A 27,500-nucleotide genomic window follows, 5' to 3' on the forward strand; every position below is an offset into this window, starting at 1 on the left:
CCCACACACACAGACAGCTCACCCCCCCCACACACACACCTCACCCCCCCCCCCACACACACACACAGACATCACCCCCCCCCACACACACACAGACATCACCCCCCCCCCACACACACACAGACAGCTCACCCCCCCACACACACACACCTCACCCCTCCACACACACACACACACACACACACACGCACCTCACCTCACCTCACACACACACATCACCCCCCCCCACACACACACAGACAGCTGCACCCCCCCCCACACACACACCTCACCCCCCCCCCCCCACACACACACACAGACACCTCACCTCACCCCACACACACACACATCACCCCCCCACACACACATCACCCCCCCACACACACACATAGACAGCTCACCCCCACACACACACACACCTCACCCCCCCCCACACACACACAGACACCTCACCCCACACACACACACACAGACACCTCACCTCACCCCCCCACACACACACACACATCACCCCCCCCCCCACACACACACAGACACCTCACCCCCCCAGGCACACACACCTCACCCCCCCCCCACACACACACAGACACCTCACCTCACCTCACCCCACACACACACACACACACACACACATCACCCCCCCCACACACACACACACCTCACCCCCCACACACAGACACCTCACCCCCCCACACACACCTCACCCCCCCACACACACAGGCACCTCACCCCCCCACACACACCTCACCCCCCCACACACACAGACACCTCACCCCCCCACACACACACCTTACGTCAAGTTTCATGCTATTCGGCATAGCACCACCTACTGGCAAACACAGAAAGCGCTTTATCTCGATAACAGTTAGTCCGATCAACTTCAAACTTGGGGAAAGCGCTTAGACCAGGGGTGGGCAACATGTTTTTCCTGAGGGCCATACTGGCTTACATCAAGTAAGCTATCACTCGAAATGTTCACAACAGCAGGCTTCAGGAAAGCCCTTTGAGCCTGTATGATATGACACATTTAGTACAGTTTATCCTTATATTTACGCATCTACTTCTTCCTTTCTTCTTTCACAAGCAAAAGACCAGGCAAGGCCCGACAACAGCAGGGCCATTTGCAACCATTTTTTATCAGATATTGGCAAACACTGCTTTGTTTCATGTATCTGGTTTATATGCACAGTCCCATGGTCAGTTAGGGAAGGTGGCTCTATTGAAATCTTCAAAACTACACTCAAAACCCATTTATTTTCCCAATCATATGGTTGTGTTTGATGGTGTCATTCTCTGGAAACATTTATTAGCTGTTGAGTATATATATTCCTGAATTGCTGAGCGGGCTGTCTCAAGCCAGCAATATCAGTATAAACTTAGACTTAGACCTAATTTAATAATATGGCATCAGTCGACCCAGTAGCTTAGATAGAAAAACTAATAGCTGGTGAATAAACTTAGTCCTGAACTGCTGAGCGGGCTATCTCAAGCCAGCAGTATCAGTCTAAACTTAGACCTAGACTACCTAGACCTGAATTAACAGTATAGTATTAGTCATCCTAGTAGTATGGACAGAATATCTAATATCCGCTGAATAAACTTAGTCCTGAACTGCTGAGCGGGCTGTCTCAAGCCAGCAGTATCAGGATAAATCTAGACTTGATTTTGTAGTATAGTATCAGTTGTCCCAGCAGTATAGGCAGGAAATTATTAGCTGCCAAACTTAGTTCCACCTCTGCGCAGATTCCTTCATACTGGCTCTCCCCTCTTCTCTCTCTCCTCCTCAGGTGTCCTTCACTGGCCTGACTTGCACCCCCGCCCGCCCGTCGACTGCCACCGCAGCCTAGACTAGAGCAGAATAGGACAGGGCAGACTAGGCTGTAGATTAGCTAGATTCCCTGTGTTCTAGTTAGTTCTGGTTAATGGCTAGAGTAGTCAGATTGTCTGATTTGCTCCTCCCTTTTCCTGCTCTCTCCTTTCTCACACTCTAAAGCATGCCACTCATTCTACTCTAAAGCATGGCATCCCCTCCTTTCCCTGTTCTCTCCTCATACTCTCTCATACTCTCCCTGCTCTCCCTCCCCACCTCCTCCCTTTCCTGAACTATCCTCCCCCACTATTCTAAAGCATGGCACCCATTCTATTCTATACCATGGCACCCATCATCTTTCTCTTTCCCCCTTCCCCTGCTCCTTCCACACCTCTCCTTCCCTGCTCTCTCCTCCCCCACATTTCCCATTCCCTCCCAACCTTCTCCCTTTCCCTGCTCTCTTCTCCCCCACATCCCCCGCTCTCCCTCCCTCCTCCCCTCTTCTGCTCTCTCCTCTTTCTCCCTTTCCCACCTCCTCCCCTTCACTGCTCTCTCCTCCCCTTCCCGGCTCTCTCCTCCCCCACATTTCCCATTCATGTGGGAAATTGACCTCATCACTTTCCTGCTCTCTCCTCTCACATTCCCCCTGCTCTCCCTCCCCTGCACACTCCCCACCTCCTCCCTCTCCTGAACTCTCCTCCCCCACTATTCTAAAGCATAGCACCCATTCTACCCTAAAGCATGGCACCCTTTCTATTCTATATTTCTATATTTTCTATATTTCTCTATCATATGATTGTTCAATGTGTTTTCCTTACTACTGTAATTGCTACTGTTGTGTCAGCTAGAATTAGCTAGACATATTTTCTCTGAGACATGTCCTCTGAGACATGCTTGTGAATTAGGGCTATACAAATAAACTTGACTTGACTATGGTCTCATGCAGTCACAGTAACGTACGTGCTATACTAGTTGACTGTTGTCTTTGCAGTGTGTTCAAGTGCAAGTTTTTGGCCATGACACAGGAGATGTGAGGTGATGCAACAGTCGGCATTCTTTGTCTTTTGAAGTTTTGGTGGTGTGTTGCAGCCTTAAGATATCCGCTGGAGAAAATAAAATCCATGCACAGATTTACCTCCTATAGGTCCACAAATTTCACATATATTATTAAGCTCCGCCAGCGCCACACAGCTTCCGGCTCGCTAGTTGCTCGCCAGCGCATCCCAGTGGGGCGGTGCTTATAGTAAAAATCTTGTCTAAAAGTATTAATATTGAACATGTCATGTGTCTAATTTGCACTATTCAACACTGCATTTTCTCAGTGTCTCAGAAACACACTCGGCAAGTTTGAAGTCGATCGGACGAACGGCTCTCGAGATGTGTGATAAACAGAGAACATACAGACAGACGGTCGTGCATTTATTAAGGAGATAAACACTTACACCTCCAAGGAACTGGTTTCAACCTCTGGACTCCACCATGGTCCACACTGTGGGGCAAACAAAGTCAGACCAGAGTATTCTATTTGAGAACAGAAACAAAACCTTCCCTATGAAGGGTTTTCCATATAATAGGGACTGTTCGTTATTTATGGAAGGGGTCACTGGAGGAAATAGGGGAGGGTGATGCGTTTTAAATATATACCTGAGAGAGTCCAGTCTCCAGTGTGGATCCTCCAGTCCAGCAGAGAGCAGCTCCACTCCTGGGCCTCCTGGATGATTGTAGCTCAGGTCCAGCTCTCTCAGATGGGAGGGGTTGGAGCTCAGAGCTGAGGCCAGAGAAGCACAGCCTTCCTCTGTAAGCAGACAGCCTGACAAACTGCACACACACACACACACACACACACACACACACACACACACACAAATTAATCCATGTCAGATTTGATTAGCAGCCTACTGTGAAATTAGTTGTGATAATGCCGTCAAATTCTAGCAAAACGGTTACTGCCTCATACCGTTGGCTGGTCAGCTATGTGGTTATGTGCTGCAGTTTGAGAGTTCCCTACTCACTGTCTGACAGAATATTAGAAGTCCTTTCTACTTTTTCAGGTTTCAACAACTGAGGCACAGAGAGGTCAGCTGACAGAAGCCGGGCTCTCAGCTGTCAACTGTCAAACCCTCTGTTTACAACTTGCAGCAAGCAGCAGCCAGGCAGAGCGCACGCTGCCTCTTATCACTGATACAAATCAAGTCGAAGAGGAAAAAGACGAGATCAATAAAAGGAAAACGACGAAATGGGCAGTTACCAGCAACACACTGAGAGACGCTGATGGTTTTCAGTCTCCTCCGAGCGCAGCGCGAGCCATTTACGTCTATAAGACTCGCAGACGTTAATGTAATTCCCTTGAATGCAAGAATTAACGAGCCAGTTACATGGCGTTGCATTCTTAGACATTGCCGTTTGCTTTTATTTCATATGTTACATACAATTGGCTAAATTATTAGTTAGCTTGACTCTAGAATTGTGCCAGGTGCAGGCACTAAGCGGCCATTTTATCCAATGATAGCCTAATCTTGAGCAGCTGAGGGGACTATTTTGTATCGCCGGTTCTCAACTCATATTCAAGGTTATGAAAACTAGATTTTGATTGCAAAATGCATGGAAATATAAATGAATGGTCTTGTTTTATTTCTTTGGCAAGTGACCATGGTATAAGCGGGTTAATGCACTTCAAGGTGTCCATTATCAGAAATTATTGGACTTCGCGGCTTCGCCTCGGACGGTTTACGCCTCCACGTCATCCAATCATTTCTGATAATGGACACCTCGTCGTGCATTAACCCTTACATAATCAGAGTGAGAATGCAAACCCAATATCCAGTGTATTGGAGGTACTGTACAGCAAAAGGTAAACATTCAGTTTCTTCAATTCAGTTCAGTTCTCAAATGTGTTCAGAGTAAACCCTCTTCCAAACAAATCAATAAAGGATCTCTCTTCAAAAGAAAATTAAACTACTTCTCCTGTGTGCACAAAGCCGACCTGTTTGGTTACATTTATATCATATAAATTAAGTAGGCTACATATAGTAAGTGCCTGGGTGGCAAGCAGGCTGCAATACTTGATTTGACAATTTAGCTGGAGCTCAGTCAAACTTTATTTAACAGAAGGGTTGAGGAAGTGCTGCGTGGGTCCTTAGTAAAATCACTGAAACAGGTGCTCTTTGGTGAGGGTGGAGAGAAGCATGAGAAAAAGTTCAAGTTGGATCCTTGTAAAAGTCAAAAAATGGAGTAGAGTACAGGAAAAACTTGAAAAATCCAAGGCCACTCTGTTTCAGGTAGAACAGTTAAAAAGCCTTTATTGTGGCATGGCTAAATCTTACACAATTAAAAAGACCAACACGTTTCAGCTACAGAGAGCCTTCATCAGGGTAGAGGCCCAACACAGAAATGCATGGCATTTCATGGTAATAGAAGTCATCCCCAAATCTGCCAGAGGAGGGGATAGACTCAAACATCTCCTCCAAGGTTCAAGGTTCAAGGTTCAAGTTTATTTGTCTCCCTTGGGAGAAATTTGTCTTGGAGACAGAGATTCGAGCTGCGTACAGACATTTAACACAGATACATCAGATACAAAAACATAGGACATAATTGCATAGTTGCAACGTGAAATTGCATACACCCTTGTGCATTACCTTAGTAAGGAGCAGCTAGTTATCGTTGAGTAGCTTAATTGAGAGAGGGACAAAGGAGTGTTTATATCTATTGTATTTACACTTTGGAATTCTATATCTTCTACCGGACCTCATGAGCACATATTCTGGGTTCAGTACATGCAAAGGGTCAGAAGTAATGTTCCGAGCTTGTCTGACAGCTCGGAACATCTCGGAACATCTCCAAAGAGAAACATTTAGGATTGTAACGCTAAAAGCAACCACCTTCCCTGTTTGAATGATGATATTGATTTCTCTCCATTTCTCTGAGTCAGACATGGTTTTTTGATTGATATTTTGCTCAGTTAAATTTATTTGGTTCCTCATCCTGTAGCTTCCTGGGAGGTCTCTATGGCCTCAAATGTGTAGGCTGCACAATTGTTGCTGGTACTGTATTTAGTTCCTCCTGTCAGGTTGGAGTGTTATTCCTCCAATTCCCTTGCCCTGAGCCTGACCCGGGGGATATGTGAAGTGTACCCTTTCAGACATGAGGCATGTTGCTTTCATACATGTGGAGCATGTAAAGTAGGGTGTAAAGTAGAGAGGGGGCAGGGGTGGGGGGAATTTGGACATGACCACACAATGGGGAGTTGTGAAAACTGACCACACAGCTGTACTTCACTGTCTGAGCATAGCCTCAAAGCAGCTACGAGCAAGGTTTTCGATTGTTGTTGTTGTTTCGACAGTCTAATTTTAATATCGATGCCTCACATCTTACCTCTAATAGTAGACGAGACCAACGCAGAGTAGTCTCGCTTGAACACAGAGTGAATCGGCCAGTGTTGTCTTGATGATTAGTCTGTCTGCGGCCGGGGCAGATCAGGAAGTGAAATGAAACGGTTTGCGGCAGCGACTTCATCCATAACCACAAAATAACAAAATTACTTCCAAACAAACTGTTAGAATATTACGAAAGATGTTCGCGAGAGTAGCAAGCCCCTGGATGTAGCGAGCATGGCGTTCTCCTTGTTTATGGTATGTTGCTCGGGCAGAGCGAAACGGTTGAAGGCAGGCAGCTGCCGTAAAACCTTTCATTTCACTTCCTGGTCTATCCAGCCCGCCAGGAGACAGACACAGACTCTATAATCATCAAGAGAGCAATCTCCGATTCACACGGCTTTGGTTTTAGCTACTATTATAGCTAAGATGTGATGCATCAATATTACATTCAGACTGTTTAATAAAAATCGAAAATCTTGCTCGTAGCTGCTTTAAGTGAATCGCATTGACATTCAACAAACTATCATGACATGCAGAGTCTGAAAACAAGTTGCTAAAAATAGCTAATGGGCGATAACTGCTAACGTTCACGGCATATAATCGTTTGCGCATAACGTTAGTAATTAATTAAACAACCCTACAACTCACGCCCAGATGCATCGATTTCCTCGAGTCTCAAGCGCTAAAAATAAAACAGGTCTTTGCTATGTTCAGTCCTAAAATGCGTCAACCCTACTAGAATTATACAGAATACAGGAAGCTAGACGTTTTTACCTTCAAAATAAAATCAATGTGGTATTGCTTAGTAACAAGATATCAGAATGGTCGACTCACTACGGGTTAAAATTGACTTTTCGAAGGGAGCAGATATTCTTCCAGTTTATCTCTGTTCTGTATCTTTCGGATAACACACACAAAAAAACATTACACGTGCATTTATTTCATTTAATTGCTATTATTGCGAAGGTTATACCCTGAAGTTTCCGTTTATACTGCCTGACTTGACGCTACTTGGAATTTGCGGTTCTACACGTGAATCTTCACTAATGCTGTGTAAACATTAAATCAAAGGCATGAACGCAACCAGATCCAGATACCCTACCTAGCAATGTCCAATACTGGGAAGCAGGACTACCCTCGCGTCCAAAAATGCTAATTAAATGTGTGTGCTGTGCGAAGCTATGCAGAAATGAAATAAGATCAAAGCCATGAGCATTTCAATCCAGCAACATGTAGCCTGTTGGCTGACACACACGGAGCAGGTTCAAGCTTCATTTGGAAAAACTGAAACGGCATGATGTTGTTTTTGCTCGCTCATTCACATACAGTATAATAATAATCTGCCACGCTGGCTTTCTGTCTCCCTCCCTCTCCTCATGCACTCACTGAGCTGGCTACTTCACGGAGCTCTGGGGGGGGGGGACAATCCGTCCCTGATACAAGGGCTCGAGGTTGTCTCACCTCCAGATAGTAGGAGGGTCACGGGAGCTCGCATAGCTCACCAAAATGTGTTCATACATACATACACCGCCATCCGGATGCCCTCTAGATACTGTAACTCCCGAATTCCAAGGCATGTCTGAAAGCGGCTTATGGTATCGCCGTTCAGTCACCCAAAATACAAATTCTAACAGCGCCAGAAACACTCACATGTACATGTTTTGACTTGTGTACTCACCACGCGATGAAATATAAACAGTGTTGGGTGTGTTACTGTAATTACTTACTTTTTCAATAACAAAGTAATATAAGGCGTTACAATTTCCAAAACAGTAATTATATTACAGTTACTAATCCAAGAAAGGCTGCATTACTGCGTTAGATCATTGCCCGCCAGAATGCAGTGTTTTCTATGTAAAAAGAGAAGAAAAGAAAAAGTAATCCTCACAATCTCAGGTAGACCTGTCACGCAAACGCACACATACGTCAGAGCGTGGTTGTGCACAACACGGGATGCCGGCTACTTCACAGGCAGGAATTATTTCCTGTGCCTCTCTGTGGTGCATCTGAGTGGGATCAGGGACCCGACTCGAGACCCGTACGGGTCCGGTCGGCGGGTCCATATTTATTATGATCAATTAGGGTCCGGGTCGGGTCCGATTCTATCACTATCTCTTCTATCGTTATGTGTAATACCCGAGTAGACCTGTGAAGACCTCTATAAAGGATTGAACATGTTGAATCTGACCAAACATCTCCAAACAATTCCAAACAACGACAGCCAGCAACGGGGCACCAAACAAACATCTGTGTTTGTGTTTGTTGGAGAAGGTTTGATTGGTGTACCATGGGCTTAAGGGATACTGACCTGAGACTCTCCAGTCTACAGTGTGGACTCCCCAGTCCAGCAGAGAGCAGCTTCACACCTGGATCTTCCAAGTCGTTGTTACTCAGGTCCAGCTCTCGCAGACTAGAAGACTGGGAGCTGAGAACTGAGGCCAGAGCTTCACAGCTTCTCTTTGACAGCTTACAGCCACTCAACCTGGGGAAGAATTAGCCATGAACAAGAAATTTGAAAATAGTTTTTTCTGTATATTGCATTTCATATTGAAGACATCAAGTTATGGATGCACCTACAGAGATTTATTGGAGGCTTTGACCAGCGGCAGCAGCCCCAGGAGAGCCTCCTCTGTGCGCGCTGTGTGTTTTCATACGTTGCTCTCATGATCAGCGCTGATCAACATGTTCAATCCTTTATAGAGGTCTTCACGGGGCTACTCGGATCCTAGGACCTGGGACCCGACCCGAGACCCGTACGGGTCCGGGTCCATATTTATTATGATCAATTAGGGTCCGGGTCGGGTCCGATTCTATCGCTATCTATTCTATCATTATGTGTAATACCCGAGTAGACCTGTGAAGACCTCTATAAAGGATTGAACATGTTGAATCTGACCAAACATCTCCAAACAATTCCAAACAACGACAGCCAGCAACGGGGCACCAAACAAACATCTGTGTTTGTGTTTGTTGGAGAAGGTTTGATTGGTGTACCATGGGCTTAAGGGATACTGACCTGAGACTCTCCAGTCTACAGTGTGGACTCTCCAGTCCAGCAGAGAGCAGCTTCACACCTGGATCTTCCAAGTCGTTGTTACTCAGGTCCAGCTCTCGCAGACTAGAAGACTGGGAGCTGAGAACTGAGGCCAGAGCTTCACAGCTTCTCTTTGACAGCTTACAGCCACTCAACCTGGGGAAGAATTAGCCATGAACAAGAAATTTGAAAATAGTTTTTTCTGTATATTGCATTTCATATTGAAGACATCAAGTTATGCATGCACCTACAGAGATTTATTGGAGGCTTTGACCAGCGGCAGCAGCCCCAGGAGAGCCTCCTCTGAAGCAGAGTATTTCTTCAGGTCAAACACATCGAGCTCTTCTTCTGATGACAGTAAGATGAAGACCAGAGCTGACCACTGAGCAGGGGAGAGTCTGGCTGTGGAGAGACTTCCTGAACTCAGGTGCTGTTGGATCTCCTTCACTAGAGAACAGTCATTCAGCTCATTCAGACAGTGGAACAGATTGATGTTTTTCTCTGAAGAGGGATTCACCTTGATCTTCTCCTGGATGTACTGGACCGTTTTCTGATTGGTCTCCAAACTACTTCCTGTCTGTGTCAGCAGGCCTCTTAGGAGAGTCTGATTGGTCTCTAGTGAAAGACCCAGGAGGAAGCGGAGGAACAAGTCCAGGTGTCCATTTGGACTCTGTAAGGCCTTGTCCACAGCACTCTGGTAGAGGCGTGTTAGTTTAGATTTGTCTCTTGATAGTGTTGACCACCAGGATGTTGATTGACTTCCTGACAGTAGATAAACTGCAGCCAGAAACTCCTGAATGCTCAGATGGACAAAGCAGAACACAGTGTCCTCGTTCAGCCCACGCTCCTCTTTAAAGATCTGTGTGAACACTCCTGAGTACACTGAGGCTGCTCTGATATCAATGCCACACTTTCTCAGGTCGGCTTCATAGAAGATTAGGTTGCCTCTCTCTAGCTCCTTAAAAGCCAGTTTTCCCAGAGAGAGAATCATCTTCCTGTTCTCTGTATTCCAGATTGGATCTGTTTCAGCACTCCCATGATACTTGACATCCGCCTGTTTGGACTGAACCAGCAGGAAGTGGATGTACATCTCAGTCAGGGTCTTAGGCATGTCTCTTCTCTCTCTGGTTTTCAACACAAGCTCCAGAACTGTAGCAGTGATCCAACAAAACACTGGTATGTGGCACATGATGTGGAGGGTTCGTGAAGTCTTGATGTGGGAGATGATTCTGCTGGCCTGCTTCTTATCTATGAATCTCTTCCTGAAGTACTCATCCTTCTGTGAGTCAGTGAAGCCTCTCACCTCTGTCACCATGTCAATGCACTCAGGAGGGATCTGCTTGGCTGCTGCCGGTCGTGTGGTCATCCAGAGGCGAGCAGCGGGAAGCAGTTTCCCCTTGATAAGGTTTGTCAGCAGCACGTCAACCGAGGTTGACTCTGTAACATCAGTCACAATCGTGTTGTTCTGGAAGTCCAGAGGAAGTCGACACTCATCCACACCATCAAAGATGAACACAACTTGGAACTTGTCAAATCTGAAGATTCCTTTGGTCTCAGGAAAGAAGTGATGAAGAAGTTCCACCAAGCTGTACTTTTTCCCTTTCAGCAGATTCAGCTCTCGGAAAGTGAATGGAAATGTGAACTGTATATCCTGGTTGGCTTTGTCTTCAGCCCAGTCCAGAGTGAACTTCTGTGTTAAGACTGTTTTCCCAATGCCAGCCACTCCCTTTGTCATCAATGTTCTGGTTGGTTCATCTCTTCCAGGTAAGGGTTTAAAGATGTCTTCACTTTTGATTATTGTTTCCGGTCTCACTGGTTTCCTGGATGCTGCTTCAATCTGTCTCACCTCATGTTCATCATTGACATCTCCACTCCCTCCCTCTGTGAGGTAATGCTCTGTGTAGGTCTGATTCAGAAGTGTTGGGTTTCCTGCTTTAGCAATCCCCTCAAACAGACACTGGAACCTCTCCTTCAGACTGGATTTGTGATTACGTTGGCACACTCCAGCAAGAGTTTCTGAAAGTACAAATTACATCAATCAGTGGATGTTGCTGTAAATGTGAGAAGTGTAAATATTAATCTGTGATTGCATACTTTTCCTAAGCACATGGCATCTATTCTGCTCATCACTGGTGGACAAACAGGTCCTGACTGTGTGTGCTACCCAATGTGAAATGCATCTGTGGTGGCATTTGTTCTTAAATAATACTGTGTTCAGCATTATACACCCACATGAATAAATCAATGATTTTAGCTGATGATTCATAAGGATTGTGAATATTATTTTGCAATCTGGAATTGAATCAATCTTTCTTGAGAAATGTCTATATTTAACTAATCATATATCTCCCATTTTGCCACCACTTCCTCCCTCCATCATGTTAAAGCTGTTAAAGCCTCTTACTGCTCTGCAGAGAGTCAGCCAGCTCCTCCTGCTTCATTCTCCTCAGGAAGAGCAGTGTGATGTTTAGAAAAGCCTCCTCCTCCTCCCTCGGACTCTCTAAGCATTCTGGGTAATCCAGACTCAGAACCAGCTGGACTCTCTTCAGCTCCTTCTTCACAAAAGTGACAATGTTCTCCTCAAGCAGCTGCAACAGAATAACATTTGAATTAAACATTCTGAAAAATAATAATAATACTGTAATAACATCAGATCCACTGGTCTAAAGAGTGCAGCTTGAAGACCTCATCAACCAACAATCTTTATTTTACCAGGCAAGAAGTTAGTTAAGAACAAATTCTTATCTACAATAATGACCAGGAAGTAGGCAAAAGACCTCCTGATGGAACAGGGTTTGGGGAAAAATAGTCTCAACGCCAGACCCATGAGAGTTGTTACGCTGATACACTACGTTACTGCATGCTGCAGATCTCTCTCTGGGTCTGGGACACTCCCCTCAGCCAGCTGGGGACGGAAGTGAACCGTTTACTTGGCCAGTGATTGGCCAGTGGTGGATTCAGTCTCCACCACTCAGTAATGACTTTGCAATCTGCGATCAGACGACACGGGAGTAGTGTCCTCTAGAGAGAGAGTGGCGTCAGCGGAGGACCAAAATGTGAGACTCATTAGCCAATGACCAAAATGTGAGACTCATTAGCCAATGAACAGCCAGGAATGGGTCTCGCGCTACTTTTGCATGCTAAAATAAAGCTGATAATGTACAATTTGATTCAAGGGGGGGAAAACCCTTTCAGAGTACAACACAAACTGTCTATTTTGCTGCAACTCGACAGTGCTGCTTAATCCAGGACCTTAATTCCTGGAACTCTTGAGAGTAAGAAACTGGTCCATTGGAGTGAATGGAGATGTCGGGACTCTTCTATCTAAATGGCTCTGCACGGGAGGCGCAGCCCATTTTTCGAACCGCTCTCTCATTGGTCCTATGACCTGTCACTCATTCAATTTCAACCCGCCTAGACCCGCCCTCAAACCCCAGCAGTGGCTGTGAAGTGGCACAGACTCATTTGTGTAGTATGCGGAGCGCACGGATTCAACATAATATTTGAGTCTTGGGAGAGACTAGAGGAGAAACAACAACAACAACAACAACAACAGACCAGAGTAGTTGTTTTGTAATTCAGTAGCTGCAGTAAAATGTGTTGTACATTTACACACCATAAATGTAGAGTCTAGGTCTGTTTGAAGCTCCTGGACAGACTGACCACTGGGAACCTCTGACCTCTCCTGGTGGACTCTGGAGAACACATGAAGTATTAGGTCATATAATGTCACACACGCACGCGCGCACGGACGCACACACACACACACACACACACACACACACACACACACACACACACACACACACACAGTGAAATCCACTGTAAATTAGGGATGCACAATATGGATTTTTTTCAGCCGATACGATAACCGATAAATATCTGCTTCTCCTGGCCGATAACGGATACAATAACCGATAATTATTTCACATCTTTGTATTTAAAGAAATAAGTTCTTAACCTGTATTTTATGCACACCTGGTGTGACAAAAGACAGATGTGTTGAGCAAAGATGGGTGATTTAAAAGACTATTCCATAGTGTCACGGGGTGACTTGTGTGTGGGTGTGGGTCATCTCTCCTTCCCTTCACTCTGTATGAATGCACCCATCCAATTCCCTCCCTCACCTGGTGATTAGTGTGAATGTTTCCACCTGGGGTGATTGGCGCACCTGGGGTGAGCTGTGGGTTTTCCTGGCCACACAAGCTGCCATATATACAGGTGGAGAGTGGAGAGAAGGCAGAGCAAACCGGCAGAGCAAACCGGCAGAGCAGACCGGCAGAGCAAACGGACACGAGCAAGTGACAGATGGACTTGGACGGCACAGCGGACCGGATTGAGGAAAAGAGAGAGGACGCCCTGTGGAAATGGTAGAGGGGTGAAGTACGCTTCACTCCTCTCTGAGCTAAGTACCTCTCTATAAATCTACAAGTTGACACACGTCATTGGAACTCATTGTGGCGTTACTGTATGTGCTTGGGACAACTAGTTATTTTTGGCTTAAATAAGTTTGGTTTGCTGTGGCCTCATCTTTGGAGTTGTTTTGAGTTTGGAGGAGTATTGGCCTCGTATTTTCATTTATTTCGTTTATTTATTGAAAACACTAGTTTACTAGTTGTCCCCAACACACGCGACTCTACTTCGCCTATGAGGCTGAATACTCGCCTATTGCCTCTAATTGACATGTTTGGTCGTAGGCTTTCCTGAACGCTGGACCCGCCGACAAAGGAAGCTGCCCTCCGACGATCCGGGCTGCAAAACCCCTGCTGCGGGTTGGACTGAGCTTAAAAACTTTTAGCCGGGACTCTTTTTTATCTTTTAACTGTCAAATAAATGCCTTGTGAGAACTTTGAACCTGTCTCTGCGTGCTGGTTTGGACAGAGTGCTCCCCAGTAAAGAAGGATAGTGAACAACTGAGGGGTCTCTCCCCCTGGTTACAATTGGCGTTGTCGGGCAGGACTTTACTGGGTTGAGCAACTGTCCTCCAGCATGTCAGATGACGAGGCACCAACCCCAGGACAGCAGACGATGATGATGCCCTTTTTTTATGGGAGGCCCGTGGGTCCCAAAATTCAGTGGTGCTGGGTCAGATGTTAAGTTTGGAGAATGGAGATCCCAAACAGAAACAATGCTGAGTTTTCAGCCAATCAGAGACTGTCAGAAAGCAGACTTTGTACTGGGCTCATTAGAAGGGGAGGCCAAACGAGAAATTCTGACCCGGGAAAGAACAAGTAGAAATGAGCCAAAGAAATTTTTTGATTTGTTGTCTGAACTCTATGGGGGCACACACACACTGGGGGACACACACACTGGGGGACACGCACTGAGGGGAAGCGGCGGAGAGGGGAGCAGCTGACGGCCCTGCCTGTGGGCAAGGTAAGGTGTGGGCAGCGGAGCCGTTGCGGCTTGGGCCCCTCTCTCTCCCCTGCGTACCTATGGGCGCACCGTAGATGACTGACGGGGGATGGGAGAGAGGGGGGGATGCCCAAACGTTGTCCCACCAAGGTTGCTGAGACCCACAGGTGGGGTGAGGCTTCCCGGGCTCGCCGATGTGCCGTTTCCCTGCGGAGAACATGCACTGATTGGTGTCCTAGGGACTAGAACACATTAGGATGGGGGGAGTGTCACGGGGTGACTTGTGTGTGGGTGTGGGTCATCTCTCCTTCCCTTCACTCTGTATGAATGCACCCATCCAATTCCCTCCCTCACCTGGTGATTAGTGTGAACGTTTCCACCTGGGGTGATTGGCGCACCTGGGGTGAGCTGTGGGTTTTCCTGGCCACACAAGCTGCCATATATACAGGTGGAGAGTGGAGAGAAGGCAGAGCAAACCGGCAGAGCAAACCGGCAGAGCAGACCGGCAGAGCAAACGGACACGAGCAAGTGACAGATGGACTTGGACGGCACAGCGGACCGGATTGAGGAAAAGAGAGAGGACGCCCTGTGGAAATGGTAGAGGGGTGAAGTACGCTTCACTCCTCTCTGAGCTAAGTACCTCTCTATAAATCTACAAGTTGACACGTCATTGGAACTCATTGTGGCGTTACTGTATGTGCTTGGGACAACTAGTTATTTTTGGCTTAAATAAGTTTGGTTTGCTGTGGCCTCATCTTTGGAGTTGTTTTGAGTTTGGAGGAGTATTGGCCTCGTATTTTCATTTATTTCGTTTATTTATTGAAAACACTAGTTTACTAGTTGTCCCCAACACACGCGACTCTACTTCGCCTATGAGGCTGAATACTCGCCTATTGCCTCTAATTGACATGTTTGGTCGTAGGCTTTCCTGAACGCTGGACCCGCCGACAAAGGAAGCTGCCCTCCGACGATCCGGGCTGCAAAACCCCTGCTGCGGGTTGGACTGAGCTTAAAAACTTTTAGCCGGGACTCTTTTTTATCTTTTAACTGTCAAATAAATGCCTTGTGAGAACTTTGAACCTGTCTCTGCGTGCTGGTTTGGACAGAGTGCTCCCCAGTAAAGAAGGATAGTGAACAACTGAGGGGTCTCTCCCCCTGGTTACAATAGCTCTGACCTAACCAAATCTAACTGACATCACTACTGTAAACACAAAACAAAGAGCACTTCTGATATAATATATATGACTGTTTTAGTAAAGTATCACTCAATTAAACAATACAAAAAATAAAGGCATTTATTGAACTGAACCGCTTAGTCTGCAGATAAAACACAATGACAAAAGGCAGCCTAGTAATTTAGACTTTTATTGTCATGTTACTGATCTGTTTGAATTTTGCATTGGGGCCAGTTCTATTGAAGTGAATGGGGAAGACATGGAAAGATGAAAGATGAAAGAAAAGACACTGTGATGTTGACAGATTTTTTTAATGTAATGTGTGTGTTTGGTTTCCTTATTATTGGTCTCCAAACAGATGATGGCTCTGTCCAGTTCTGCATATAGCTCAACTCAAAAGTCCCTATTTGGTTTATAGTGGGAATCCTGGTTAGCTTAATAATGTTAGTGGATTGGATTTTGGAGTTCATACTCCCAGAGCTGGAGTAAACCATATAGAATCATCTTTACCTGAAATGAAACGTCCAGGGATTGTGTGTTTAAGTGCTTTGAATACGGGGATGTTTGATCAGCCTGAGTGCCTGAGAGCTAGGGGTGTCAAAAATAATCGATTATAAGATGCATCGCGATGCGGACGTGCACGTATTCTGCATCGATTCACAAATATCAAAAATCGATTATTAACACATTCACTGCCAGCCGTTTTTTTTTTACTGTAGGTAGGTTCTGCCAGAGGGTATTTTTGAGGATTCTGGCTCATCTTTCAAGACCCGAGGATTCTTTTCTGCTAAGATTTTGTGAACACACAATATCTCAAAAGAACTAATAGAATGTGTGCTTTCTCTGTCTAAAAGAGTTAGTTTGTAGAGTTAGTAGTTATGTAAGCATTAGCAGTTGAATACAGCATGGTTTCAGCGTCTGAAAAATTATTCAGAGATAAACGGCTTTTTGTGAAATTCGATAGAACAGTCACTTTAACCATTCATTTTTGGCATCAGTAAGACGTCAGACATCTAAACAATAGTTTTGAACAGTAATTTCCTCCATAACAGCAGGAAACCCCCCTCTGCTTCCAACTCCTCCCTCCGTGGGCGTTCTTCTTGGCTGCAGCGGCCGTGTCACAAGCTCGCTGCTGCTGCTGCTGCTGCTGCTGCTGTGCCTGTCTGCGCGGCCGCTCTTTGAGGAAGTCTGGATGGACTCGCTCGCTTCTTGGAGTTTTGGTTGAGAGCTTTGATGAAGCTTTTGCGATTCTGGTCATATTTATGCTGCGTGTTTCAAAGTGTGTTCCACCCGTAATCTATTATGCAAATTTGCAATCCCGCACCGCCAGCAATCAGCGCGAAAACGAAAGCGTTTTCGCCAATCCATTTTCATGAGAATGGCTTCGAGGAAGCCATTCTCATGAAAATGCTTGCCTTCCTCTAGTCAGGAGAGCACTGTCGCCACTTAGTGGGTCGGTGGAATGGGTTGTAAACGTTCGGTGGTTCCAATAATTATATAAGAGATGTAAAAGGGTTAGATGCACATCCCACGGTCAAAAAAAAAAAATCATTTTTTTGATGGAGTAATACGTCATTGGCAGTGAACCGTTGGATTTTTTTTGACGGAGTAATACGTCGTTGACAGTGAACGTGTTAAATTATTATTATTATTATTATTATTATTATTATTATTTTTTTTTTTTAAATAATCAAATAAAATATAATGGAAGTACATGCAGTTGTTTATTTTAATTATGGATCATAATACAATGCAATTCCAAATGCACTTTTATTTTAAAAGTAGCCACACAGTGAGAAAAAAGAAAGTGAGAAAAAATAAATCATGTATTGCGGAAAAAAGTGATGCATCGATTTAAGATGCATCGAGATGCATCGAGATGCATCGATAATCGTAATCGAATCAAATCGTAGCCCTCTGAATCGTAATCGAATCGAATCGTGAGGCCAGTGAAGATTCACAGCCCTACTGAGAGCAGGCCACGCCAGTTGAGCTAGTGTTCGCTAGCCACAGCAGCTAACATGAACACTAATCAAATGCATCCTCGCCAGGTTTGGTTTAACGTAACGTAATGGCCACTCTGAGACTGCTCATACACATGAGGTTACTAACTCTGTCCTCAGCAGCAGCAGCAACAGCAGCAGCAGTACACAGGATGTCCCGCTTCAACCCACCACGAACACAGAGCCACATGATCCTAACAGCAGTCCCACTCCTTTGAAACCCTCTAGCAAGTTTAGAGGTAAATCCTACTTTATACCTCCCAAGTACAGAAACCCATCTCTGGACATTTATTGTAGACTGGTTGAGAGGGATGCGTCTACTATCTTTAGTAAAAGAAAGGAGTACAAAGTGAGGAATAATCTATCTAAGGAACAACTGGATGAACTTAAGGCTATATAAGGGATGATAAAACATTGGTGGTTCAGAGTGCAGATAAGGGGGGTGCTATCGTGGTCCTCAACCGTGACTCATATGACAGGGAAATCCAACAACTCAACAACTCTAAGTTTTACAGAAAGTTGGATCCCAACCCCTTTTCTGTCTTTAACACGTTCACTGCCAATGACGTATTAATACATCAAAAATAATCCAACGGTTGACTGCCAATGACGTATTAATACGTCAAAAAAATGAATTTTTTTTTTTGACCGTGGGATGTGCATCTAACCCTTTTACATCTCTTATATAATTATTGGAGCCACCGAACGTTTACAACCCATTCCACCGAACCACTAAGTGGCGACAGTGCTCTCCTGACTAGAGGAAGGCAAGCAAAAAGCAGCCATTCTCATGAAAATGGATGGGGGAAAACGCTTTCGTTTTCGCGCTGATTGCTGGCGATGCGGGATTGCAAATTTGCATAATAGATTACAGGTGGAACACACTTTGAAACACGCAGCATAAATATGACCAGAATCGCAAAAGCTTCTCTCAACCAAAACTCCAAGAAGCGAGCGAGTCCATCCAGACTTCCTCAAACAGCGGCCGCGCAGACAGGCAGCAGCAGCAGCAAAGCAGTGAGACTGGTGACAAGCTTGTGACGGCCGCTGCAGCCAAGAAGAACGCCCACGGAGGGAGTAGTTGGAAGCAGAGGGGGGTTTCCTGCTGTTATGGAGGAAATTACTGTTCAAAACTATTGTTTAGATGTCTGACGTCTTACTGATGCCAAAAATGAATGGTTAAAGTGACTGTTCTATCGAATTTCACAAAAAGCCGTTTATCTCTGAATAATTTTTCTGACGCTGAAACCATGCTGTATTCAACTGCTAATGCTTACATAACTACTAACTCTACAAACTAACTCTTTTAGACAGAGAAAGCACACATTCTATTAGTTCTTTTGAGATATTGTGTGTTCACAAAATCTTAGCAGAAAAGAATCCTCGGGTCTTGAAAGATGAGCCAGAATCCTCAAAAAACCCCTCTGGCAGAAGCTAACTACAGTAAAAAAAAAACGTCTGGCAGTGAATGTGTTAATACACAGGTTCACAGTCTACTCAACCAGCTCCTTGAAAATAAACTTATCACGAAACCTGAACACGCATTTATGAAAGTTGAGTATCCAATCACACCTGTATTTTACACCCTTCCTAAAATTCATAAATCATTTGTGGACACACCCCCTGGACGCCCCATAATTGCTGCTATGGGTTCTGTCACTGAAAGAATCTCGGCCTTTGTGGATCATTCTCTTCAACCCTTAGTGACAGCCCTCCCTTCATACACAAGGAGGAGGACACCCGTAGCACCCAGTGCATCTTGGATCTCATTGAGTGTGTACAGTGTGCTCACATCTAATTATTGTTTATATGGTGCTGATTTCTTTCTTCAGGTGTCAGGAGTGGCCATGGGGTCCAAGTAGCCGCGACACGCAACTCTAAATGGATTCTCCTTTAGAGTTGCGCACGGCTTGCCCTTCTCCGTGGAATTCAGACCCAAAGCAAGCTCGGCTGGCTTCAAACATGCACGAATCACAAAGACAAAAATACTCACTCTACTTTTTGTGTTATCCTTGATGTCTTTTTGGAATTGCATGTACATTTAATGTATGGCATTTTTTTTTAAACGGATCATCAAATAAATCTATCTATCTATCTATCTATCTATCTATCTCACACGTAGCCACGGGTGTCTTCCCTCACGCCGGTCTGGCAACGATGTTTGTTACCTTTCAGTTTACGAGTACGATGCTTATTTGTGTAGCCGGAAACGGTATCTTTCCCTTTTCAGAGACTCTTCTTCTGGGGGCGTGGCGCTGCTGTGCAGTTGAAACGCGGCCACGCCCCCAGAAGAAGAGTGGAGAAATACATATTCACGGACTTAAAATGACTTTATTTAATAAAGTCAGTGGTGTGAGTGTGAGAGGAATTCAATCAATAGACAATAACATTGGTGTGTTTAAAATTAGATATTCCACTGTTCAAGATACAATGCTTCAGCATGCGCTGGAACGCGTCATCAGTGATGTTAACTGGGGTCGTAAGGTGTTTCGGGTCTGTCCAACATCATACACCCTCGCCCAGTAGACCCAGCCGAGGCCGATTAAGACCCCGACCCACGTCCCGAAAGCAGCCGCTCACGGATCAGCCTTCCTACTCTGTCTGCAGCATTGCCCGCGGAAGGGTTGATCATGCCCAATCCGCTGCAATAGAGCTAGTGCTACACCGCAGCATTGAAAGACCCTTCGGTGCATGGAGGGCTAAGGCTCTGTGGGTTAATCCAGGCCGCGCTCCTCCTTCGTCTCACCAGACCCTCCCAAAAGGCAATCCTACTATGCCGTACCATAGACAAAGAGGATGCCTCAGGACCTCAAGGAGGCCTGTGCGCTGCACGTCATTCGCCTGCGGCGAGCACCTCGCTCTAGCCTGAAGGACCCCAGGCCGCGCCGATCTTTACACAGCTTTTCAGGAGGCTAATCCGTAGCATTTGTGGATTTCTCCCTCACGAGAGAGCCAGGCTGGGGTGCTAAACCCATCCCGTACCGGGTGCCGTCTCTCCGGCCGATTCAAACATGCAAAAAAGGCAAATTTTTCTTCGCGGCCGGCGGCGTGGGCCCTCCTAAAAGCTTCGCCCCCTCTGGGCTGATAGGGTCGCTCCGCCCCTGAGAAGCGCCACTCTAGACCATACCATCTCCAAGGTATGATGGCCTTTTGGCCTGATCTTGTTTTCCTTATGTACTTTAAGGGCTCTATCTTCCCGACGGCGGTAATTTTGCGTTAGCGCCCGTTTTGCGCTGGAATAGCGCCGCGCAAAGCCCTAATTGTGGGCGTGTTGGCCCACTGCGCTTCACGTCATCTCCGCGCACATCTCCGTATAGGCGTGTTTATGCCCAAAAGTATTGTGGAGGTGTGGTAATGCCTGTGGCATGTGGTCTCCTACTTAAAGTAATCTAATGTTACACCACAGACCTGTATGGTCAGGAATTATGTAGCCTAATAAAACCATGACAAACGAATTCTCATTTTTAAATCAAGGTGTGTTTTTTCTGGAATGTAGGCTATAGTTGAAACTCAACGTGGCATTCCGAGGAGAGAAGAGTGTGTGCAGGCGCGAGTGGAGTGACATCCATGCCGTGAGTAAATGTATCCAAGCAAGGACTTCCTGCACTGCACGGAGATGTAGAGACTGTCTGCGCTCAGGCATACGTCTGCGTTTGCGCTAAGACCAGCTATTTCCTGACGTTAAAATTGAGAGCACCTAAGGCGATTTCTTATTTCTTATAGGTGTTATTGTAAGTTGCTTTGGATAAAAGCGTCTTCCAAATGACGTAATGTAATGTAATGTAATGCGATTTTTTTCTAACACCAACACCAACATTTTCTGTAACGCCTATTTTGGAACGGGCAACTCCCAAACCTCTCTTTGTGCTCGGCACATACCGACGGTATCTTCCCCACAGCGCTAAATGACACTTGTGCGAGACACATGATAGGCTAGAGGCCCACCGACACGCCTGGGCCACGCCTACACCTGTGTCATCACAGCGCAAAACTGGACGGTGGAGGCAGACAATAGCTTAAGACGCTGGGGAGATAGCAATAAGAGGCGCGCAAACGCAGCGTAAAGGCAGCGCAAACGATAGTGCCGTACAATGATAGGGCCCTAAGGGTCTGATCTATATGTATTTTTACCCTGTATATATACTTGATGGTTATGTAAACATAATTTGTCTACTGTGTGTCTGTTGTTGTGCATCTGTGGCTTTTATGTAACTTTTATGTATCTTTTCTGGAGTCATGTGACTATCACATGACGGGTGTATTTAAACATGGCGTCTTTGTAACAATTTTTATGTCTGACGGCGGGGACACACCGGTACGCGGAACTTGAGCGCATGCGCCGCGCAGCGCACCTCCGCGCAGAAGTCGCTTAAAGTGTCCACACAGAGAGCGCAGCTCACTTTGCGCGCTCTGCTCGTCCGCTATATATTTTGCCCCAGATCTACTGTCTTCGTTATCATGGGTAGTAAATAACGACATAAATATACAAAGGAATATGTTTGGGATAACTGTTAATGGCTACCTTCGACGTTATAAAATGCAATTGCATCATATTAAGTCTGTTCTCCTCCCGTTTTCCCAGTGCGTGCTTTTGTAGAGAGAAGGCGAGTCCTAGCTCTCTACTTGTTGCTCCGCAGGCAACGAGCCCCTAGAAGCCGCTCCCCCTCTCCAACTGCTGTTTCTCTCTTTGCACACTTCCAAAGGGGCAATCAACAACGTAAATAAACATTATTTCACTTTGAAATTGGTTTTATTTGACGAATGTCCGGTTTGGGAGTTCCTGTCTGCCCTGATCTGATCTGTTCTGCTTGACAGAGTCGCTCACGGGCGCAGATGGCCGCGCAGGAAAATAGAAATCCAGGCTGAGTTGCGCGGCATGAGCGTCTGCTGAGCTGAGCGTGAGCTGCGCGCTGCGTGCAATTCGGTGTGGACTGACAGATCTGTTAACATGGTGTCCTAATGAAAACTGGCTGCGCACAAGGTCGCGCCGCTCAGCTTACGTGCAGGAGTCGCGTGCGGTGTGTTTTCACCGTGAGGAAGAGCAGTAGCTCGAAACATCAATGTTGGATTGACTGCCTCCAATTCTTTTTGGTTTAACATAATGCCAGCTCAGATGTTTCCCCTCAATAGTGCAATAGTGTTGTTATTAGGGCTGTCAGCGTTAACGCGTTAATCGCGATGCGATTAAGGGCCGACCATAACGCGTTATTTATTTTTAATCGTGTTAATCGCCTGCTGCTATTTTGTCCCTTCATAGCACCCGTACTTGTAGTCAAGCTGGTCGCAGCCGTTTCCTGTCTCCTGCCTGTGCAGGCATGGAGGATAAAGACAGCAATATGCTTCTAAATGGCTCGTTTTACTTTAAAAAACTCCCAAATGGCACAGTGGACAAGTCAACAGTAGTTTGCACCTTGTGTAAAACGGAATTAAAATATCACCGAAGTACATTGAGTTTGAGCTATCACCTAAAAGCTAAGCATACCGGAGCAGCTAGCGGCCAGCTAGCAGCCAGCTAGCAGCCAGCTAGATAGCGCGAGACTCATCACTCATTCCTTCTTCAGAGTCTCGGATGCGCGGGTCCTCTAACCACTGGGAGGTCGGCTCCAATGGCTTCACGCGATATACACATTATCAATACACAGTTTCCAATACGGAGCCATTATTCACATGGAAGTGCCAAAGTTTTTAGCTCAGACACACCCTTCTTCGGCTGTGTCTCAGCCGTTTACATTTAATAAAGGTTTAAAGTTATGCATAATTAAGGGCGTGGCCCGGTTGAGTGACAGGCGGCCATACTGCCACTGGATAGTGCTTTATGGTTAGTTGTTGTCTGAGCTCTGGTCGTGTTTGTGGTGTTGCAGTCTTTTTGTCCATTTGATCCTGCAGCTGTAGCCTTGTCTCCTGCAAACAAAACCATTGTCTGACACATTTTAATCTCATCTGTTTTGGAGTCTGGTCCATCTGGTTATGCCAGCGAGCTAATCCAGCTCACGAAGCAGACCGCACTGACCGGCTGCACTCCTGTTAGTTAGCGATAATAACAATACGACGTCCAGACGGATATTTTCAAAATAAAACGATTCTGCACAAGTATAAAGCACACAGATGCCATTGAAAACATTTTATTTAGCTATTTCCCTCCCTTTCTGTGTGTGCATGATGCGGGGGGAGAGATTGACAGCACGCTGTGGCACACACACTCAGTCATAGCGTGATCAGTGTGAATCTGTTTTTGACAACTCGGAAGTCAGCGCCAAACAGCGCCCGGCACATCCCCCCCCACCCCAATTTCAAACACTCAACAGATCTACACGAATCACACAAATGATCTATTTTGGATTAAAAACTGCGAATTTTGCCGAAAGGTGACAAGTTTGCACCCCTGCTTACCTTTGCTCAGTAGACTGCTGTCCATCTTTGAAATGCATAGGAAGATGCATAGACCAGTCACTCTTCATGGACACACAGCTGGGTAAAGGGGAGTCTGCTCTCTCCTGCTGGATCCTGCTAAGGATGGGGGGACAACAACATCTAGGTTTTAAAAGGTGGGGGGACATGTCCCTCGAAACCCTAGTGAAAATTTCACCTATGTGATGCTTTTAAATGTCTATTTTATCCTCTTCTTTTATTCTCTTATTATCTTGTGTCGACCATCTTATGGTAAGCACTTTGAACTGCATCTGTGTATGAAATGTGCTATACAAATAAACTTGACTTGACTTGACTATGTCTGTTCAGTAGAATCAAATAATAAACTTGTCTGTTTTCAGTTCTTACGTTTGCTCAGTAGGCTGCTGTCCATCTTTGATATCAGGAGGATGATGCATAGACCAGTCACTCTTCATGGACACACAGCTGGGTACAGGGGAGTCTGCTCTCTTCTGCTGGATCCTGCTAAGGATTGATAAAACAGGGTGGTGGCAGTAAACATGTTAGAGAAGCAGGGTTTTGACCAGTAGGTTGCCGGTTTGAATCCCAGTACCAACTTTCAAAGTCAGAGTGAATGATTCTTTCTCCACCCTGTGCAACTACCACCACTCGACCTTGAGCAAAGATCTCAACCCCCAGACGGATCTGGTAGCTGCTCAGTGACCACCAGGGGGCTAGCTCAGGGTTTGACCAAGGGGCAAGCCTACCACCTTTCCCCTGAAGATGCGGAAGTCTTTGTTTAAGCTGTAATTCCTCGAATGGCCACTTGAGGCAGGACTCAGAAGTCCCGTCGTTCCTGTTAAAATGCCCCAACAGTAATTAAACATCTTTACAGCCTGGACCGAAACACGGTTTTGGTCTATATAGCTAATTTCACCTTTTCATAACAACTGTAGGGGGTCAATTTTTGCATAACTCAGCCGTTTACATTTAATAAAGGTTTAAAGTTATGCATAATTAAGGGCGTGGCCCGGTTGAGTGACAGGCGGCCATACTGCCACTGGATAGTGCTTTATGGTTAGTTGTTGTCTGAGCTCTGGTCGTGTTTGTGGTGTTGCAGTCTTTTTGTCCATTTGATCCTGCAGCTGTAGCCTTGTCTCCTGCATACAAAACCATTGTCTGACACATTTTAATTCCATCTGTTTTGGAATCTGGTCCGTCTGGTTATGCCAGCGAGCTAATCCAGCTCACGAAGCAGAGACGCAGACCGCACTGACCGGCTGCACTCCTGTGTTAGTTAGCGATAATAACAATACGACGTCGTCGGATATTTTCAAAATAAAATGATTCTGCACAAGTATAAAGCACACAGAAGCCATTGAAAACATTTTATTTTGCTATTTCCCTCCCTTTCTGTGTGTGCATGATGCAGGGGGAGAGATTGACAGCACGCTGTGGCACACACACTCAGACATAGCGTGATCAGTGTGAATCTGTTTTTGACAACTTGGAAGTCAGCGCCAGACAGCGCCCGGCCCCCCCCCCCCCCCCCCCCCCCCCCCCCACCCCAATTTAAAAAACAACAGATCTACACGAATCACACAAATGACCTATTTTGGATTAAAAACTGCAAATTTCGCCGAAAGGTGACAAGTTTGCACCCCTGCTTACCTTTGCTCAGTAGGCTGCTGTCCATCTTTGAAATTCATAGGATTATCCATAGACCAGTCACTCTTCATGGACACACAGCTGGGTACAGGGGAGTCTGCTCTCTCCTGCTGGACTGGCCTTCAACACAACAGATACAGACAGAGCTTTGACTCAGGATAATGAAGGGTTAATGATGTCACTGCTGAGCTGTAATGATGTCACTGCTAAGCTGTAATGATGTCACTGCTGAGTTGTAATGATGTCACTGCTGAGATGTAATGATGTCACTGCAATGATGTCACTGCTAAGCTGTAATGATGTCACTGCTAAGCTGTAATGATGTCACTGCTGAGCTGTAATGATGTCACTGCTAAGCTGTAATGATGTCACTGCTAAGCTGTAATGATGTCACTGGTAAGCTGTAATGATGTCAGTGCTGAGCTGTAATGATGTCACTGCTGAGCTGAAATATTGTCACTGCTAAGCTGTAATGATGTCACTGCTAAGCTGTAATGATGTCAGTGCTGAGCTGTAATGATGTCACTGCTGAGCTGTAATGATGTCACTGCTGAGCTGTAATGATGTCACTGTTGAGATGTAATGATGTCACTGCTGAGCTGTAATGATGTCATTGTTGAGATGTAATGATGTCACTGCTGAGCTGTAATGATGTCACTGCTGAGCTGTAATGATGTCATTGTTGAGATGTAATGATGTCACTGCTGTGCTGTAATGATGTCCCTGCTAAGCTGTAATGATGTCACTGCTGAGCTGTAATGATGTCCCTGCTAATCTGTAATGATGTCACTGCTGAGCTGTAATGATGTCACTGAGAACAGTTATCTCATCTTACCTCTTAGCTTTGGTCCGGCTGTCATGTTCCTCAGACAGAGAGAGCCCCTCCTCTCTTTCCTCACACTGACTCATAGTGGAGCCAACAACACCTTCACACAAACACACCAACATGCTGTTAGCTGCACTCAGTCATTACTATAAGCTTTTATTACAGGATACATTCACAAAAACATACACAGCTAACTTCAGCTAGCTAATTTCATTGGTAAAATAGCTGTTGAATTCAACATATTGCTATAATCAGAGCGAAATATAAACAATATAAACACATATTGCATAATTGCACCTCAAATTAGGTCAAAAAACACTTTGATGATGTCAACTCAGACAAACTGGAGATCTGAAATGATACCCGAATTTCTGACATGTAATTCCGACCTAAAGTGCACAACTGTTATGAGCACATTTGAACATTAGACCCATGGGATCAGCGGCCATCTTGGATTTGAGGTCAAATCTTACTTCCCTTCAATTCCATTAAATAAGCATGATGGTATTCAATAACTATGTGAGAAATGTCATGCTTCTCTAAAAAGAAAACAGTGCAAAATTATTGTGGTTATCCACTGTACTATTTTTATTTACCTTCAACTACCAACCAACTCTTTTTTGTGGTAATTTCATCTCCATATTTGCAACAGTCAAATGTTTAGCCGAACATCGATTGCATCTCAGCCTGTCCTGGAGGAGGGTCCCCAGTTGGGCTCTATGTTTGGCCTCTAAGCTGCATCGGCCCTCACAAGGTTCCTCCTCTCCTTTAAGGTGAGGCAATCCAGGGGCTATACATTCACAGGTGGAAAGGTTTTCTTGTGGCCGTGGGGTTGTGGGGGTTGTGGGGTTGTGGGGGTATTTGTGGGGGTATTTCTCTGACTGGGCTCCACTTCTCATATCTTTGTG

At 45.6% G+C, this 27,500-nt stretch overlaps 1 protein-coding gene across 1 annotated transcript in view; it reads right to left on the minus strand.

Moving 5' to 3' along the window:
• LOC310794823 (NLR family CARD domain-containing protein 3-like) overlaps nucleotides 1-17,919 on the minus strand; it is a gene marked incomplete at its 5' end in the record, with an annotated part of 19,479 nt that extends 1,560 nt beyond the window's left edge. Inside the window, 8 exons of the mRNA XM_083656877.1 lie at nucleotides 3,232-3,278; nucleotides 3,482-3,607; nucleotides 8,471-8,644; nucleotides 9,179-9,352; nucleotides 9,448-11,212; nucleotides 11,601-11,751; nucleotides 12,877-12,891; nucleotides 17,839-17,919. Coding sequence (XP_083513003.1) covers nucleotides 3,232-3,278; nucleotides 3,482-3,607; nucleotides 8,471-8,644; nucleotides 9,179-9,352; nucleotides 9,448-11,212; nucleotides 11,601-11,751; nucleotides 12,877-12,891; nucleotides 17,839-17,919 — 2,533 coding nt within the window. The remainder of the gene's footprint in view (nucleotides 1-3,231; nucleotides 3,279-3,481; nucleotides 3,608-8,470; nucleotides 8,645-9,178; nucleotides 9,353-9,447; nucleotides 11,213-11,600; nucleotides 11,752-12,876; nucleotides 12,892-17,838) is intronic.
• Nucleotides 17,920-27,500: the final 9,581 nt, after the last annotated feature.

This window comes from Poromitra crassiceps (assembly GCF_964638095.1).
Source record: "Poromitra crassiceps genome assembly, chromosome: 20".
Taxonomy (NCBI): domain Eukaryota; kingdom Metazoa; phylum Chordata; class Actinopteri; order Beryciformes; family Melamphaidae; genus Poromitra; species Poromitra crassiceps.